Genomic DNA, 18,505 nt, shown 5'->3' with positions numbered 1-18,505 from the left:
TTTCTGCTGGAATCCAGGCCCTAGAGATGTTGGCTGGAATTTCCATGTCAGTATATGAGTGTGGGATGAAATAGGTTTTTCTTCTTTTTAACATTTTATTTTTGCTGAAAATATACACAGCAGGTCATATACCCATTCAGCAATATCTGCAGGTACAGTTCAGTGTCATTGGTTACATTCTTCATGCTGTGTCACCATTCTTGCTATCTGTTCCCCTATTTCACCACCATTGACTTAGACTCACTGCCCCATAAACTATTCATCTATGCTTTAGTGTTATTGTTAATTTGATCTGATATAGATAATTCTTTAAAATAGAGCACATGCTTAAGGTGAGCATTCTTTACTATTTCAATTAAACTATTGTGTAGTTTGAAGATGATTTCAGGGGATAGTTTTGGTTCAAGTTTTAAATTTTTCCTCTGGGCAGCGTATCTGGGGGCTTGTCTAGCCTCAGTGGGTCCAGTAAGTCTGGATTCTATAAGAAAGGGATGAAATAGTTTGAACCCCAGTGTATCTGTATATAGAAAAATGAGACTCATTTCTCTGTGGGGGAGCTACTAGCCTCACAAAAGCCAAAAGAATCTGGAAGAGCAACATGAGGGAGTATGTAGCGGGGGTGGTATAGGTGCAAAAGGGTATGTTTGTGATGTGTTATCAGGGAGAGAGGTGAGGAATCTCTGGATGGAGTAGGAGATGAAGTCTCAATTGCCCTTCTTCAGAGTATGCCACAGACAGGGGCAAGGGGGTGATTAGGACAGTATTGCAGGTGGGGTCCACCTGGTGAGGCCGTCAGAGCTAGCAGAGAGGACGTCTGTATACACAAAGACCTGTAAGAACACACAAATTGCCTGTTCCTGGAACCTACTCCTGCACCACAGCGTACCCTCAACCCCTTTCCCGGCAGTTAAGACCTCCTCTCTGTGTTTACCCAGCGTGAAAGCACTGGTCACATAGCTTATGTTCCAAGATGTGACTGGCTAAGGAGAAACTCGTTCTTTCTCATCTCTGTATCTCTAGTGCTTGATAGACATAGGAACTTAAATATGAGGATGAGTGAGCGGTTGAGTAAGTGAATGCCTGTGCCTTCAAAATCTGGATGACCAAGAGTGTATTGTTTTGTCTCTCATACTCATTTCTGAGGCCTGACCACCCTCCCCATGTCCACTCTCCTATCTGTTTCCTACCTCTTTCCTGCTGTCCCAGGCCCTCCCCCAGGGCTGTAGGGGGGCATGTGGGGTCCATCTGCCTTCTCATCAATCCTGTTCAGACCCATCTATGTCATCCCAAGCTGGGGGGCTTCCCTATATTCAGCTTCAGAGCATACTTGCCCTGAAGGCAGCCAGCCACGCATTTGAGCAGTGGGCAGAGGGCCTGAGGACAGAGCTGGGAATGCCCATCTGAAGAGGGCAGAATGATGGAGGAGCTGTGTGTTGTTCTCAGTTTTGAGCATCTTGGTTTCAGGCTCCTGTCTTACCTGCTCCCCGTCTCTGTTTTCCAAACAAGCAACTCCTTGGTTATCTCTTCCCTGCCTCTGGCTCCCTAAGAGTGGGATGTGGGGAAAGATCCTCTCTGATTGATTCCTGTACATCAGGGTTGCATTGCATCTGCGTCCAGAACAGAGCCAACTGAGGCTGACGGGCACAGGGAGCCCTCAGACAAGGGAAGGCAGCATCAGCATACAAGCTGAGGTGTAGTTTACAGACATGACCACTTGTTTGAGCCTTTGGAATTGTTCTGCATTGAATTATTATGTCCCCCAAAAATATGTGTTGTAAATTTTAACCTCTATGCCTGTGGTTGTAATCCCATTTGGAATGGGTTGTCTTTGTTAGGTTAATGAGGCAGGATTAGTGTAGGATGTATCTTGAGTCAATGTATTTTGAGATATAAAAGAGATTAAACAAGCGAGCAAAGCAGAGATGGGGGAAGAGAGATGCCAAGCCCCATGAAGATCACCCAGGAGCAGAGGCTCAAAGAGACAAGGACCTTCCTCCAGAGCCAACAGAGAGAGAAAGTCTTCCCCTGACTTTGAACTTCTGGCCTCCTAAACTATGAGAAAATAAAATTTCTGTTTTTTAAAACTACCCATTTGTGGTATTCCTGTTATAGCAGCTGTCTTAGTTATCTAGTGCTTCTGTAACAGGAATAGCACAAGTGGATGGCTTTAACAATCAGAAATTTATTCTCTCACAGTCTAGGAGGCTAGAAGTCTGAATTCAGGGTGCCAGTTCCAGGGGAAGGCTCTCTCTCTCTCTGTCAGCTCTGGGGGAAGGACCTTGTCATTAATCTTCCCCTGATCTAGGAGCTTCTCAGCGCAGGAACCTCGGGTCCAAAGGATGTGCTCTGTTCCTGGCAGTGCTTTCTTGGTGGTATGAGGTTCCCATGTCTCTCTGTTCACTTCTGTCTTTTATATCTGAAAAGAGATTGACTAAGACACAACCTAATCTTGTAGATTGAGTCCTGCCTCATTAACATAACTTCTGATAATCCCACCTCATTAACGTCGTAGAGGTAGGCTTTACAACACATAGGAAAATCTCATCAGATGACAAAATGGTAGACAGTCACATAATACTGGGAATCATGGAGTAGCCAAGTTGACACATGCTTTGGGGGGGACACAATTCATTCCATAATAGCAGTACTTAGATAACTAAGACAGGAAGGTATCCTATATTCTCGCTCCTTCACTGCTCTCCAAGGGTCCAAGCAGGAGATAGGTTGGAGATCATAAGACATTGATGCAGGAATAGTCCCCCTTCATACACCTCTGCTGCGGGCCAGAGACAGCAGTCCAAGGGGCAGGAGTGTGGACCAAGAAAGAAAAAACAGTCTCAGCTGAGACTGCAGGGAGCTCATGAGGTCTGGAAAGAGGGAGCTCAGGCTGGCCTAGGGGAAGATAGATGGGACAAAGAAGAGGAGTCAGGACTGGCTAATGTCTAATATCTGAATAACGTCCCTGGGTGGGGCAAATGGTTTATTCTCGGCCACTAACTGGAAGGTTGGCAGTTCGGACTTACCAAGTGGCACTGTGGAAGAAAGGCCTGACGATCTGTGTCTGTAAGGATCACAGCCAAGAAAACCCTGTGGAGCAGTTCTCCGTAACACGTGGGGTTGCCATGAGTTGAAATTGATTCTGTGGCAGCGGATTTGGTTTTTTTAATGTCTGCATCTTGCTTATTTTAAGTGAGCTGTGCGCTGTATGGTTGTGTCTTAGTTATCTAGTGCTGGTCTAACAAATACCACAAGCAGATGGCTTTAACAAAGAGAAATTCATTCTCTCACAGTCTGGGAGGCTAGAAGTTTGAATTCAGGTTGCCAGCTCCAGGAGAAGGCTTTCTCTTTCTGTAGGCTCTGGGAGAAGGTCCTTCTCATCAATCTTCCCCTGGTCTAGGAGTGTTTTAGCACAGGGACCTCAGGTCTGAAGGACGCACACTGCTCCTGGCTCTGTTTTCTTGGTGGTAGGAGGTCCCCATGTCTCTCTGTTCACTTCTCTCTTATATATCTCAAAAGAAATTATTTTAAAACACAGCCTAATCTTGTGGATTGAGCCCTGCCTCATTAACATAACTGCCGATAATCTCACCTTGTTAACATCATAGATGTAGGATTTACAATAGGAAAATCACATCAGATGACAAAATGGTAGACAATCGCAGAATACTGGGAATCATGGCCTAGCCAAGTTGACACACATTATTCGAAGACACAATTCAATCCATAACAAATTGTAACTGTTCTGATCAGTATAAACCCTAAAACCCAGGATTCCTTACACCAAGGGACATCGAGGTGTGGGGGAGAAAACACTGAAGTAGTACTTGAGAAACTTGGATCTACAGTTTGTTCTTTCACTTGTTAGCTCTGTGACCATTATTAGGTCTCTTGACTTCTTTGGGGCCTCAGTTTCTTCTTTTGTAAACTGGGGGAAAAAATAGAGAAGTCTGTGTAATCTATACAAATGTAAGCGAAGTCGTAATTTCTTCCTCTTGCAACTATAGGCTGGATGAGATGTGGCTGATGACGTGCCCTGGGAAGGACTTGGAAGCCACTTGGCCACACGACTTGGTTTCATCTTTAAATTCTCATCCTTGAGACAGGCGTGATGAGGCCCAGTAGCCTTCTCTGTGAGATTATCCTTGGTGTTTTATGACTTCATCTGACACAAAAAGGGGGTTTTTCATTTTGGACCTGCTTCTTCAATGGAAAAGCCTTGATTAATTTTGCCCTCTTTTCTCAGTATCCAGAAGCCTTGCATTAATTTTGCCCTCTTTTCTCAGTATCCAGCGAGCAGCATTGGTGGTTCTGGAAAATTACTACAAAGATTTCACCATCTACAACCCCAACCTCCTCACAGCCTCCAAATTCCAAACAGCCAAGAACATGGCTGGGCTGAAAGTCTACAATGTAGATGGTAGGTGCCTTGAAACGGCTCTGTGGTAGATGTAGGGGGCACTGTTTGGGCGACTATTTAGCTTAAACTTTGTGGTCTGTGTGGTTCTGCCTCCTCTCAGTGCTTGTCTTCATGGTACATTCTCATTTCAGAACAATTTCTGTTTTGTTTCAGCCAGGCAGATTTTCAAAGGAATGTTGATTTACAGTCTGCATATGTGGGAGGTTCCTTCATTTGGGGAGTTTATGATTGAAAACAATAGTGGTGTGTCTCTTGCCTCCTGCTAGGAACATCTTACTGAAAGCTATTAAGAAAGGCCTGCTTTTCAAAATTTGGATAATTTGCCCAAAGACTCAGAAAGCTACCCAAATTAGTTAAGACTAGAAATCTCAGTAGTTCAGGTATCTGGTGAGATATTTACAGGCATTTCTCAATCCTGGCTGGGAGCTGGAGTCGAGTGGGTGGCAGGAGGCCAGAGGCTGGGCGGGGAAGTCAGAGCTGTGTATCAGGATATCAGATGGTCGGTGTAAGAAACAGGACACAGTGTCGTTTCTTCCGGGACACCTTGGGTCAGGCAAGAGCTTTGCAAACCCTAGAAGAGGATCGTGTCAGCAACGCAAGTGATTTATAGACAGTGTCAGTTTTGGGAGGCGATATCCTCACCATTGTGTTTTTGGCTCTTTGAGTTGTGTGCTCCTCATAAATCCAAAAGGGTTGGTAAATTTCACCAGTCACCTGAAACCATAGTGAAAATTTCCACTAGCGAAACCAAGTCACTAAGTAGGCGAAACATAAGAACGCATGAAATGTACCTTGTCCTTCTTAAAAGTTTAGATGATGAGTATACAGGGAATGAAACCAGGAGTTATGAGTGTGTATTAATAAATGAGCCCTTTGGCGTGTTCTCAAGTATTGGTGCTTTCTGTTAACACTGTGGCTGCCGTGATGTTCCAGCAGAGCTTGTTGTCCTGTATGTGAGCAGTGTCTCCATGTCCCTTGACATGCATTTTTTCTCTTGTCTGTCCTTGTTATCCCTGGCCCTCTCATCCTCTCTCATTGTCTTGTTGCTGAAATGGGATGTTCCAGCTGCCCTTATGGCTAAACTGAAACTTTATGTAACAGATGGTAAGTAACATCTTCAGCTCACTCTGTGTGTTATTTTTGGCCAGCGTTTTAATTGTTGAGCATTCTCCATCCCCTTCTGAGTCCTGTTTCCATTTCCATGGATCACGCTGGAGTTTAGGAAGATTTCCTTCCTCTCCTGCCTTGGGTGTAGTGAATGAGGAGCCAGGTTATAGCTCTCCTTCCTGGGAAGTTACTTTGAGGATTTGTTGTGTATGCTTCATGGAGTTGGGCGGACGGTATTGACAGACTCCGGTACTAGTTGGCATTCAAGCTGTTCTTCCTCCACCATTCTCCCCAAAGGCCCCAGTAACAACGCCACTGGTCAGTCCCGGGCCATGATTGCCGCAGCAGCTCGGCGCAGGGACTCAAGCCACAACGAGTTGTATTATGAAGAAGCAGAACATGAACGTCGGGTGAAAAAGCGGAGAGCAAGGTATGCCTCACTGCCTTCCTGCCTCCTGGACACCAGCACCCTCTTGGAGTACACTTTTTGTCTTAAAAGAACACCAGAGTGAACTATCTGTTTACAGACGTGACCTGTTGGAGTCTTTGGATGCGTCCTGCTCCAGTGTTTCCGAAACTTCAGCATGTGTAGGCATCACCTGGAGGACTTCTTAAAATACAGATCACAGGTCCCAGGCCCCACCTGCAAGATTAGTATTCAGTATGTCTGGTGTGGAGCCCTGGTGGTGAAGAGGTTAAGAGCTCAGGCTGCTAACCAAAAGGTTAGCAGTTCAAATCCACCAGCTGCTCCTTGGAAACCTTATAGGGCAGTTCTACTCTGTCCTATAAGGTCGCTGTGAGTCAGAATCGACTTGACGGCATACTACAACAACAACAGTGTCTGGAGTTGGGCCAAAGACATGGTTCTAACAAATCCCCAGGTGACACTGAAGCTGCTGGTCCCTGGCCTGCACTGCCAGGCTTTGCTGGTTTTCAGGATCTGAGAATAGTAGTTGAAGTGGACAGTGGTGGCTTTTGTCATGTGCGCTGTGCCTCTTTCTTCCCCTCCTCGTTCCCAGGGGCTGGTGGGGGTGGGGGGGTTGGCTAGATGAAGGGGGTTACAGCTCTAGTCCTTTTTTTTTATTTTTCAGCTCTGGTTCTTTTTAAGGTTGCTTCTGCACCACTGGAGGAGCCCTGGTGGCACAGTAGTTAAAGCACTCAGCTGCTAAGCAAAAGGTTGATGGTTCAAACCCACCAGCTGCTCTATGGGAAAAAGATGTGGCAGTCTGCCTCCATAAAGATTTACAGCCTTGGAGACCCTATGGGGCAGTTCTGCACTGTCTTATAGGGTCGCTATAAGTCAGAATCGACTTGATGGTAGTGGGTTTTTGGGATCTGCACCACCGACCACCTCTCAGTGGGTGCAGAGCCTTTTTTAGCAGAGTTTGAGGGCACTTGGAACTCTTTTTATCTAACCACTATATTATAGAGATGAAAAAAAGCGTTGAAGTGAGCTGCCCAATCTCGTTAGTGGCAGAAATGAGACTTTATCGCCCCATGTCCTAGGCTCCTTTCTTGTTACCCTGTAGCTTCCATACCATGTTATTTTTGCTGTTACTTTTCTTAGTTACCTAGTACTGCCATAACAAAAACACAAGTGAGGGGCTTTAAAGAACAGGAATTTATTGTCTCATAGTTTTAGATGCTAGGAGGCTGAATTCAGGGCATTGACAAGGCTCTGCTCTCTATCTCTGCTCTCTCTACCTCTTTCAGATTTTGTAGCCCTGGGCATTTCTTGACATTTCTGGACCTGTAGATGGATCCTTATGTGGTCTCATCCCCATGTGTGTATGTGTGTGTGTGCACACTTCTGGGTCTGTCTACCCTTTTTATAAGACCTGTTCAGAAGTGATTAGGTTTGGAACCCACCCTGCTCTGATACGGCCTCATTAACATAACAGAAGAATTCCATTTCCCAGCAGGGTCACCCTCACAGGTACAGGGATTAGGACTTCAACATATCTTTTAGGGAACACAATTCAATCCATAACACTTCCTTTCTTCCTTCCCCTTCCTCTCAACCATCTGGAGTGACAACTAAGGAAGTAACCACTATGACTGGGCCTTGGGTGAGTTGGTGGGAGACTGGAGGCAGCAAGCTGATGAGGAATCATTCCAGGTCCTTGATGACTTGGTTCTCAAGCCCTGCAGTGGGCACTGTGCTGATTACTGGGTTGCCGTTCACCTTCCCAGGCTGGTGGTTGCAGTGGAAGAGGCCTTCATCCACATCCAGCGTCTCCAGGCCGAGGAGCAGCAGAAAGCCCCAGGGGAGGTGATGGACCCCAGGGAGGCCGCCCAGGCCATCTTCCCCTCCATGGCCAGGGCTCTGCAGAAGTATCTGCGCACCACTCGGCAGCAGCATTACCACAGCATGGAGAGCATTCTGCAGCACCTGGCCTTCTGCATCACCAACAGCATGACCCCAAAGGTGAGCCTCTCCGGGCTGGCTCTGCTGACCTCGGCTGGGTCTGTTATAGAGCTTGACAAATCACATTTTCGAGTGTCTCTAAGAATGATAAAATCTAAGGCTTCTCTAAAACACCAGTTAATAAGAATTCATGATTCTCACTTATTGTATATTATCTTGGTACACTTTTTCAAATGTGCCTTTTGAAGGCCTCTAGATTCAAGCAGAGCCCTGATGGTATAGTGGTTAAGAGCTCAGCTGCTAACCAAAAGGTTGGCGATTTGAATTCACCAGCTACTCTTTGGAAATGCTGTGGGGCAGTTCTACTCTGTCCTGTAGGACCAGTATGAGTCAGAATCTACTCGACGGCAATGGGTAAGATTCAGGTAAAGGAAAGACTCACTTAGAGACAGTATGAGTAGTGATTCAGGCACTCTGGACTCTGGAGCCAGATTGACTTGTTCCAGCCTGGCTCTGCTACCAACTAGCTTTATAAACTTGGGCAAAAAAAATAGCTTAATGGCTCTGTGCCTTGGTTTTCAAATCTGTAAAATGGGGATAGTACTTAATGCCTACTTTATTGGGTTGTGAGACTAAAAGAGTTAATTTAGGGGTGGGGACTAAACAAGCTTCACACTATAGTAAATATGTAACCATTCATACATAACACCACACTGACGAGGTGGAGTGAAGGAGTATACTTGTGCATTGCTGGTTGCATTATCAATCAGTAACAACCACTTAGGAATATTCAGGAAGAAACCATAAAGATTTCTGTGTTCTTTGATTCAGCAGACTCTCACTCCTAGGACTCATCCTAAGAAAAGTGTTCAGCACAAGCAGATAGTATCCATGAATATACATGAAGATGGTTTTTGCAGAATAATTGGTAATAATTCCAAACTGGAAATAACAGAGCAGTGGCTTAAAAATTTTATATCACCTGTTGAAATGTGAAAAAATATTTGTTAGAATATTAAATTGAAAAGCAGCAGAATGCAAAATAGTATGAATAATATGGTTGCAAGTAGGCAAAATATGTCTGAATATGCAAAAAGATGAATATGTCTGAATATGTAGAACTGTTTATGAGACTGTTTATTTCTTTACATCCTTGTCAGCATTGGGTGTTATCATTCTTTTTAATCATTGCCCACTTGGTAGGAGGAAAATACAGATTCTTAAATTTTAATTTATATTTCTTTAAGTATTAATGTAGTGGAACATATTTTCATTTTTTTGATTTCTATTAATATTTATTCATCTATAGATAATCTTAATAATTTATTTCTCTGTATTTTGTTATTTTTCTTACTGATTCATAAAAGCTATTTTTATATTAGACATGTTTGTATTACAGATACAGCTCTTCTTTCTGCCTTAGAACCTATGTCCCACAGATCAGAAATAATATAAGTGGAAGTAGCAGTGAGTGTGGCTGGAAGGGGATACCACCTAGGAACTATCCTTGACCTGTGTCTAGGACAAGATTGATGTATCCCAATATTTTTCTGTCTGTTAGTGGTTCATTCTTTCTCCCTCACCTGACACTAAATCAGTGTATTTATTGACTTAATGTACATGCTTTTGAGCTCCTGGTATATGCAGAGCACACTGGAAATTCAAATTAAAAACAAAAACAAAAGCGTCGTTCCTGCCCTCGGTGAGAATAAGGACTAGTGTCAGGGACAGATGGGCAAATCAGTAGTAAATGTTCAGAAAGTAAGGTGTCCCTCTGGAGTCATGCCCAGTGATCATAGGAGCTTAGAGAAGGGCATGGTAATTTGTCTGAGAGGTTCAAGGAGGTGATTTGAATGGAGATTTAATGGTAAGTAGCAGGAGGAGCAGCATACATGAAGGCACAGGGAAGACAGAACTCCAAGGAGCTCAGTCAGTGCTGCTGGAGCAAAGAACTCATGAGCGGGCGGGTGGATGCTGTGTCTGCTCATCCTTTGGACTCACCCTGTGCACGCTCAGTTCAACCTATAATTACCACCACGCACGTTGATTGCACACTTACTGTGTGCCAGGCATGACCGTATGTGTTTTACAAGAGTTTGCTCATTTTATCTTCACAGCAGCCCTCTAAGCCAAAGTACACAGAGGTTAAATATCTTGTCCAAAGTCACACAGCCAGGAAATGGTAGCCCATGCATTTAGGGGTGTGCAAGTATATTCATGTATTCATTCAAGTAGTATTGGCTGAGTGCTCCTCTGTGCCGGGCATTGCCCTTGCGCAAAGGAAATTCCAGTTTAGTAGGAGGAGGTAGACCTACAAGCATATAAAAGCAGTGATAGGCACCTTCTGGGTAGGTACCAAAAAACCTATTGCCATCGAGTTGATTCCAACTCATAGGGACCCTATAGGACAGAGTAGAATGCCCCCAAGGAGATTTGAACTACTGACCTTTTGGTTAGCAGCCTGAGCTCTTAACCCCTGTGCCACCAGGGTACAGTGGTGTTCATATCCTTAGAGTAGGCTGGTGGATCAGTGAAGTCTTCTGGGCAGACATTGATCCCAGCCGTCCTACTTCCCTTTCCTCTGTAGTTACCACCACCTTCACCCTCCGATTTGGAAAATAGCAAAGGAGAATGAGGAAACCTAAAAATTCTTCCCTCCCCAATAAGGACTGCACTTTGAGGATCTGGTGGGAATTTAGTATGATAAGCTGGGCTCTGATATAAAGTCTTCGCTTGTTTGAAAGTTGTTTGTTGTCGGCATAAGAATGGATAGCTCCCTGGAAGAGATTGAGGCAGGATTCCCCTTGGAAATGGTTCCTTTTTCCTTAACCATCTTTCTCCTCTGCTTTCAGGCCTTCCTGGAACGTTACCTCAGCGCAGGTCCCACCCTGCAGTATGACAAGGATCGGTGGCTCTCTACGCAGTGGAGACTTGTCAGTGACGAGGCAGTGACTAATGGGCTAAAGGATGGAATCATTTTTGTCCTTAAGTGCCTGGACTTCAGCCTTGTTGTCAATGTGAAGAAAATTCCCTTCATCGTACTCTCAGAAGAGTTCGTAGACCCCAAGTCTCACAAATTCGTCCTTCGCTTACAGTCTGAGACATCAGTTTAAAAGTTCTATATTTGTGGCTTTATTAAAAAAAAAGAATATATATATAGATATATATATAGATATATGTATACCAGAGGGGTGTCTTTTTTTTGGATTCTTCATTGCTGACTGAAACTGGCAGGTGATAGACCAGTACCCTTTGACCATCTGCACTTTATCTGGAAGGAAGCAGGGGATGTCTGCCCTGGAAAAAATAACTGATGACGTCTGACTCTTGACGATGGGACTTCTCAAGAAGCCATTCCCTGGAGTTTCTCTGCAGCTGTAAACCAAATTGAAGCTGGTGCATTCTTGGGAACCTTGCCTTACAACTAGTCCCTGTCTTTCTTCCGTGGCCACGTCCTCCCATTGTTTCTATTGAGCCCACCCATAGACGTCTGGGGCATACGTCTTTACTCTTTCAGGAAACTAGACACTGCATGTCCACATATGTCTGTGTGCAAATGTCCAGTTCCACAGCACCCTTATGGAGCCACAGGCAGTTCAAAAAATGCCTTCCTTTATCTTTGTTCTTTGTTGCCTTAGGTTCTTCAGAGAAATATCACAACAAAAATATGCACTATCAGTTTATTTTTTCCCCAAAGAGAAAACCTACCTGCCCTGTTTCTTACCCTATTTCCCTACTGACTTGAAGCAAGTAGCCCCTTCCTCTGCCTGTGACTGTCTACACGTCTCTGCTGCATCCCACCCTCCCTAACACACACCCCACACAGCTCCATCTGGCTGGAAGCACTAACCAGGAAGGGTCAGTCTTTGAGGGCTATTGGGACCTGGCTCTTCGTTTGTGCCCTCAGGCCCTTTGCGCAGGTCAGTCCCCCATACGAGAAGTGTGGAGTGCCCACCTGGGAGGACAGTGAGAGTGAGCCAGTAGGAACCCCAACCTTCCCAGTTCCCCTCCCCACTGCCCATACCAACCAGGGGGAGACTAACACTGTGACCCTGGGATTGCCTGGTACAGCTTGGTGCTATCTAATTTTCCGGGGAGATAAGTTCTCTCAAAGTTTTATACCAAGCCGCCCTGCTGAGAGAGAGCAAACATTGCCTACCACAATGGCAACTGCTGATGTCCAACCCCTGTATTTCCTGACCACTACCATTGTGAAACCCATCACCACCGCTGGTAACTACCAGTGAAGGGGCTTCTTCAGCCCCTGACGTTTAAGTTACTTTGAGGAGTTGGTAGAGTGGGGAGAAGGAAAATGTATAGGCTGTAGAGTTTAGAGAAGGAGAAGTAGGGAGCGAGGGTGTTGGTCCAGAATGATTCATATGTGATCTGTTTCTGAAATGCAGCTGGTTTCAGTACGCTCTCTCCTTGCCCTGGGGAACAGACGCTTCCCGGGGCCAGAGCCATCCCAGAGTCCTGCAGTCACCTTGCAGGGGGGCTGTCTTTGCCTCCCGTATCCACAACAAATCTTGAGAAAGTATGCACTCTTGCTTTTGCCAGGTATTTAGGGAAATCGCTTACCTTGCTTTAGTGAAGGAGGGCCCTGTCAGAATACTCTGTGTGTGTATACTCTTACTGTTTATGCGTTTTGGATGTGGTATAGTATTTTCTGTATCATTTTTAAAATCAAAATTGGCTTTGGATATTTGTAATACACGTGTACCTGAAAAAGTAAACACCATTCTTGAATCAACAGCCTACAGCTCAAGAAGACATGTTGAGAAAGAAGGAAGGGGAAGTGAGTGGCTGTGGCAGGGAGTCAAGACATACTTTACATGTTTCTGTTGATGAAAAATACATGCCATTTAACCGTGGTGTTTTATTCTCAATTTTTGCCTGTAGGTCCCTTCAAACTGGAAGTTCCTTATGGTGATGTCTTTCTCAGGAAATATATTTTGGAAGATAGGGTGAATGATGGTGGAAGATGGTGAATGTGTTGATGGCTGCTGCACTGTGAACAGAGTACAGTTGGAAGTGCCATAAATATATCTTTGTTGTTGTGTGCCGTCGAGTCGATTCTGACTCATAGCGGCCCCATATGACTAAGTAGAACTGCCCCATAGAGTTTTCTTGGCTGTAATCTTCACGGAAGCAGATCACCAGGTCTTCCTTCCGCAGAGCCACTGGGTGGATTTGAACCACCAACCTTTCAGTTAGCAGCCGAGCACTTGACCATTATGCCACCAGTTAACTGCATATAGTTAATTGTGCCACCAGTTAACTGCATATAGTTAATTGTGCCACCAATTAACTGCATATAGTTAATTGCGCCACCAATTAACTAGATATAGTTAATTGAGCTCAAGCATATCAAAGATCATGGAGATAGCACAGGACCGGGCAGCGTCTTGTTCTGTTACACATAAGAGTGCCATGAATTGGAATGGACTTGACAGCAGCTAACAACAGCAGCATACTTATTGATACAGTTTGTCAGTATTTTAAAATACTGTGCTTCAGACCCTATCATAAATTACCAGTCAAGAAAGGGTTGAGTTGGAGTCATTTGCTCTCTCCTGGGGCGTGTGCATTTCCAGCATGGTGGAGAAAGGTTAAATTAAGGAATTTATTTTCTCTCTCCCCCTCTTCCATCCTTTGCATAGGAGAATGTCAGACTTTCTAAAATTATTGTTCTGGTTTTAAATTGAATATTGATTTTTTTTTTTTAACTGACTTTGCATTGAGTCCCTTTTGAAAGAATAGCAAAATAAAATACAGGATCTGTATAAGGCCTTTGCACTTTCAACCTCTTAATAGCTTGAGTTACTGGTGCAGTGGGAACAATGTAAATGGTGTTTAAAAATTGCAGGTTTCAGAAAGCTGTGTCATACAAAATTGAACACAATGCATCGTTATTTCAGTTCTTGGGACCAATAGGCTATTCTTTTTTAAAGGGGGTAAACTATGCCCTGAAGCTAGTAGAATATATGTTCACTTTAGAGGAGATAGGGTTTCATTTGCCTTAAATGTTTATAGATTTTTGTATAACTTTCAGCCTAAGTTATTAAAATCTGAACATGAAGTGTTAAAGAGTAGATGAGCTTAATAAAGAGTGTATGTCTGCAGTTTCCCTTTGCCCTGGCGATGCTTTAACCAGTAGATTACTTTTTGTTCTTAAGTGTATACTTTCGTGAAGGTGTGAGTTTTTAATAATCCATGAAATGAATGTTAAAAAAAAGTCTGCGTTCCTAGAGTTGGAAGGAATTTTAAGATTATTTTGTTCATCCACCCTTTGCGTAGTCAGTTAAGTCAAAATGTGGAATACTTTTGCTCAAGTTTACAAAGTAAGCCCCCAGAGAAAAACTTAACAGCTATTGTGATTGCTTGACCACCATTTTTTTCCCCCAACTGTTGTTTCCCTTTCTCCCTCTCTGCCTTCTGCTTCTCAATCTACATAGAAGACAAATTCTGTATAGCAAATGGTATGAGGTAGGTGGCCCTGTCGTGTTGCGGCTCATTGAAAATCCTTGTCAGTGGAGAGATTGTGGCTGTGCTGGTGTGTTGGATGGGAATGGGGAGCTCACCCTTCCCCTGTACCATACATAGTTGGTTGTAGTCAAGTACTCACATTGTTACATCTCATCTTCTCTCGAGTGCTGCATGTATTTAGGTATGGCTGTACCTCTAAAAGTCGGAATTGACTCGACGAAAATGGGTTTTTTTGGTGCCTCTGTGGGATGCCAGGAGCCTGTTGGTGGACCGAACCTCCTAATCCCCGAACCACAAATCCTGTTCTATGAGACTTCCTAAATGGGGGCATGTATTTGTGGGTATGTTTCCATACATGTGAACGTTTCTGAGTATGTATTACCAGATGGACAACACATTTATACATTAGACATCCTAACATTGTTATCTGTAGCAGGTGGATGTGTATGTCAGCAGATATTTGTGTATGTGTTTATATCGGTGAGTGTGAGGGTGTATACCTGTATTTGTTCGTATGCCCTATGTTTTAGAGACTTCTCAGTAGTGCCTGTCATTTGGGAGGTTACTCTAAAGCCAGAGCCAGTTACTTCTCCTTCCCCTCCTTTATTCTTCAGTTCCATTGGCTTCTCCCCAGGAGTAAATGGCTTTAGCACAGAAATACCTTTTGGTGAGCCTGCTGCCCTGCAAGTGAAATCCATTTATACTGTTTCTTGCTCGAAGACCCTACCCCCAAACAGCAAGTAACAGAAAGAAAGGAAGTAACAGAAAGAAAGGTGAAGCTCTGTGATAATTGCTGCTCAAACTTTACTACTCTGGAAGTCTTACTATATAAAATCTCACAATATAACTTAGAAATTGTAAACAGCAATGATTGATTACTCAAAGCATGGAAATGTTAACATTTATTTAAAAGTCCTGCAGCAGAGACCCTGCAGTTGTAAAGTGATGTAAGTATTTCTGGGCAGAGTTTCGGCTTTATGGGTCTTATTATAAGAAATAAATCACTACTGTGAGTACTCTGTAACTTCATAGTCATATTCCATTATAAATACAAAATATCCTTAAGCCCATAGCACAGTTCTTGAATGGTGTTCAGTGCAATAGTAATTGAGATAGCTTAGACGCTCCACTAAAGTTCATTGTATAGAACTTTAACCAAAAGGATGCTAAGAAAATTAGATTTTTGAGTCACAGTTTAGACAAAGCATTATATTTTGGTCAAAGAAGGAAGGAATGGGTACTAACATCAGGTATTGTATGCTAGCTGTTGTTCTAGGCAGCCATATTATTCTCCCAGTCCTTTAAGATAGGGGTTAACTCTTTTATAGGTAATAAAAAAGAAACATCGGAGAGGGAGGGGCTTGTCCAACGCCTCATGGCTAGTAAATGGAATTACAAATCTAGGTGTTTGATTCTAAATCCTTGGCCCAGGTTACCTAGAGTATGAACTAAAGGATGTAAATGAGTTGGCATTTTTGGATGAGGTGGAGGGACCTAGGGACACTTAACCATTGAACCAGAACCTGGGGTGGGGAGTTTGATGAAGGCAGAATCACTTCTGGTCTTAACACTTTGGGTTTGTGTGAGAGCTGTGGCCTTAACTTCTTTGTGCTGGCTGATTTCCTTGGAGATTTCAATTGAAAGAATTCAGAATCCCCACTCCCCCAGGCAAACCCAGCCCTGCTTGGGTTACACCTGATGTAGAACACAAGGTGCCATTGTTCCCTGAACTCATTTTTCTCTCCCATTGTTTGCTTTCATTGGAGGACAGGAAGGGATGGTGGCATTCACATTCCTGTGTTGCCAGTCTAGGAATTAAGACAAACTTTCAAATGGTGGGTAAGAAGTGTAAAACTACTGAATGAAATTAGATTTTAGGACACGGGGAGTCCCTTTTACCAGGCCCTGCCCCATTTCTATTTGTTACGTGCTATCTAGTCCATTCTGACTCATAGTGACCCTGTAGGACAGAACTGCCCCATCAGGTTCCCAAGGCTGAAATCTTTACGGGAGCAGATCTCCAGTTAGCTGCTGAGTGGGTTCAAATCTCCAACCTTTCGGTTATCAGCTGAGTGCTTAACCATTGCACCACCAGGATGCCGTCATTTCTACTTAGATAACCCAGTTGGTTTCGTTTCAACCAATGGGTTGTTTTGGAATCTCCCCAACACAACAACAGATTCTTAAAGCCTGAAGCAGCACATTGATGGGTAACTTCCAGTGTGGCGCTAAGAGTCGACCAATTTGAAGGTCTCTCAGCCTAGGAACATCAATGTTTTGTCCTATGTCTTGGTGAAATAAAACATTTTAGTCCTAAGCCTTGAGGGCAAATGTGATAAACTCTCTGACTTTTAAGAGTGTCTTTGGCACTGAAATAATATTTGGATAAGAAATATTTGAATATGCAGTTGTCTGGTTTTGTATGTCCCTTAGCATATCAAAGCTTCATCTCTGAGGACAAGAGACTTGCTCAGGGAATTAATAATGGGACTTGGGGCATCTGATCTGCAGGTGACAAGTTTAGTTCAACTCATGATGATAGGGAACTTAGAACGGTCACACATGCCATTCCAGGGACCAGGTAGAAAGAGGTGGCAGTTGCTTTTTCGTTTGCCAGTGCCCCTCAGTTACAGAAGTAATGGGCTATTCACTTAGTGTTGATCATAATTTTGTTTTTTTAAAAGAACATAAGAAAACCCGAACTTTGATGATTTCTTATTTTTATCATGGATTTACTGTAGGGTTCCATTAAATGACAAACTCTTCTGGGACCCCCAAATTATGGCATGATGAACCAAATTTTATTTCCAAGCAATTGTTCTTGAGTGTAACTATTGCTTAGAGTGAAGGACATTTGTCCTGGTGCTATACTAGCAAGGCTAGGGGTTGAGGCCGATGGATACTGGCTCACTGTGGTGGTGAACTCAACTTGCCTTGAGGACAGATCACTTCATCAAAAAAGATGCTAGCGAGTGGGCCAGAGAGGCCTGGGCCAGATGTTTTATGAGAGAAGCTTGTTTGACAGTTGCTTTTGTGTTCGAAGGAGTTTATAATTTTGGATTTAGAATCCAGCATCAACCTAAAAAGTTCAGTAATGAAGTCATTTGTCTCTGTCTGATGGAGTCATAACTATTTGTGCAAATATGTGGCCAGGGACTTTTGTGTTCTCTCCAATTAGTTAATACTGTACTTGGTAACCAGGAGGGGCAGTTTTGCTAACCAACCTCTACTCATGGTCACTGTATGTATATGGCAAAGCCTGAGTGTGATGTCCTGCATAACTGGGTTGTGGACTCCATGGAGACATTTTAAAACATGTTAATGAATGAATTACACAACCAGCAACTGTCTGCACATGTATGTTCACTTACCATCATAAGATTTATGCTATGAACCTCTTCACTGTAACGTCAGTAGCAATGTTAACCTCAGTGATGGACATACAGCAGACCTGCATCTTTTGTTATCTTTTCAGTTTTCCAGTCTTAGCCCTCTTCCGTCCCAATTAACTGTAAAACATTTCACACTTTACATTTTTTTATACTGTAAAACTTGGAAAATAAACTGAAATCCCAAATCATATATTGTATCTTCTCTGCATATGATTATTCCAATCTAGAAAGTTATTTACTTTTTAGGGAACATTTTCACTCTTGCATAATTTTGAAACCCTCTTCAAGGTAACCTGTCAAGTGTCTATGAAAACCAAGACAATTGTTTACGATAGTTGAATGGAAAGTGTAATTGCCATTGTAACAAAAACTACTTGGTCGCCAATCATTTCGTGGTCAAGAAACATGTTTTAAATGAATAGATGATGTCTTAGTCATCTAGTGCTGCTATAACAAGTGGATGGTTTTAACGAAGAAGTTTATTTCCTCACAGTCAAAGTAGGCTAGAAGTCCAAATTCAGGGCGTCAGCTCCAAGGGAAGGCTTTTTCCTCTCCTTCGGTTTTCTTTTCTTCAGTGTTCCCCCAGACTAGGAGCTTCTCTGCACAGAGACCCTGGTCCAAAGGACGCAGTCTGCTCCCAGCACTGCTTTCTTGATGGTATGAGGTCCCCCTGTTTCACTGCTCACTTCTGTCTTTTATATCTCAAGAGATTGCCTCAGGACACAATCCAGTCTT

General features: G+C 43.5%; 1 protein-coding gene across 1 annotated transcript in view; it reads left to right on the top strand.

Annotated features, from left to right (window-relative positions):
* Positions 1-11,060, top strand: part of VANGL1 (VANGL planar cell polarity protein 1) — a 56,817-nt gene extending 45,757 nt beyond the window's left edge. The window contains exons 5-8 of the mRNA XM_004380361.2: positions 4,284-4,417; positions 5,822-5,954; positions 7,718-7,952; positions 10,745-11,060. Coding sequence (XP_004380418.1) covers positions 4,284-4,417; positions 5,822-5,954; positions 7,718-7,952; positions 10,745-11,005 — 763 coding nt within the window. The 3' untranslated portion in view covers positions 11,006-11,060. The remainder of the gene's footprint in view (positions 1-4,283; positions 4,418-5,821; positions 5,955-7,717; positions 7,953-10,744) is intronic.
* Positions 11,061-18,505: the final 7,445 nt, after the last annotated feature.

This window comes from Trichechus manatus, unplaced genomic scaffold, assembly GCF_000243295.1.
Source record: "Trichechus manatus latirostris isolate Lorelei unplaced genomic scaffold, TriManLat1.0 scaffold00073, whole genome shotgun sequence".
Taxonomy (NCBI): Eukaryota; Metazoa; Chordata; class Mammalia; order Sirenia; family Trichechidae; genus Trichechus; species Trichechus manatus.
The sequence above is the reverse complement of the archived record's forward strand: the minus strand, read 5'-3'. Positions and strand labels throughout refer to the sequence as shown.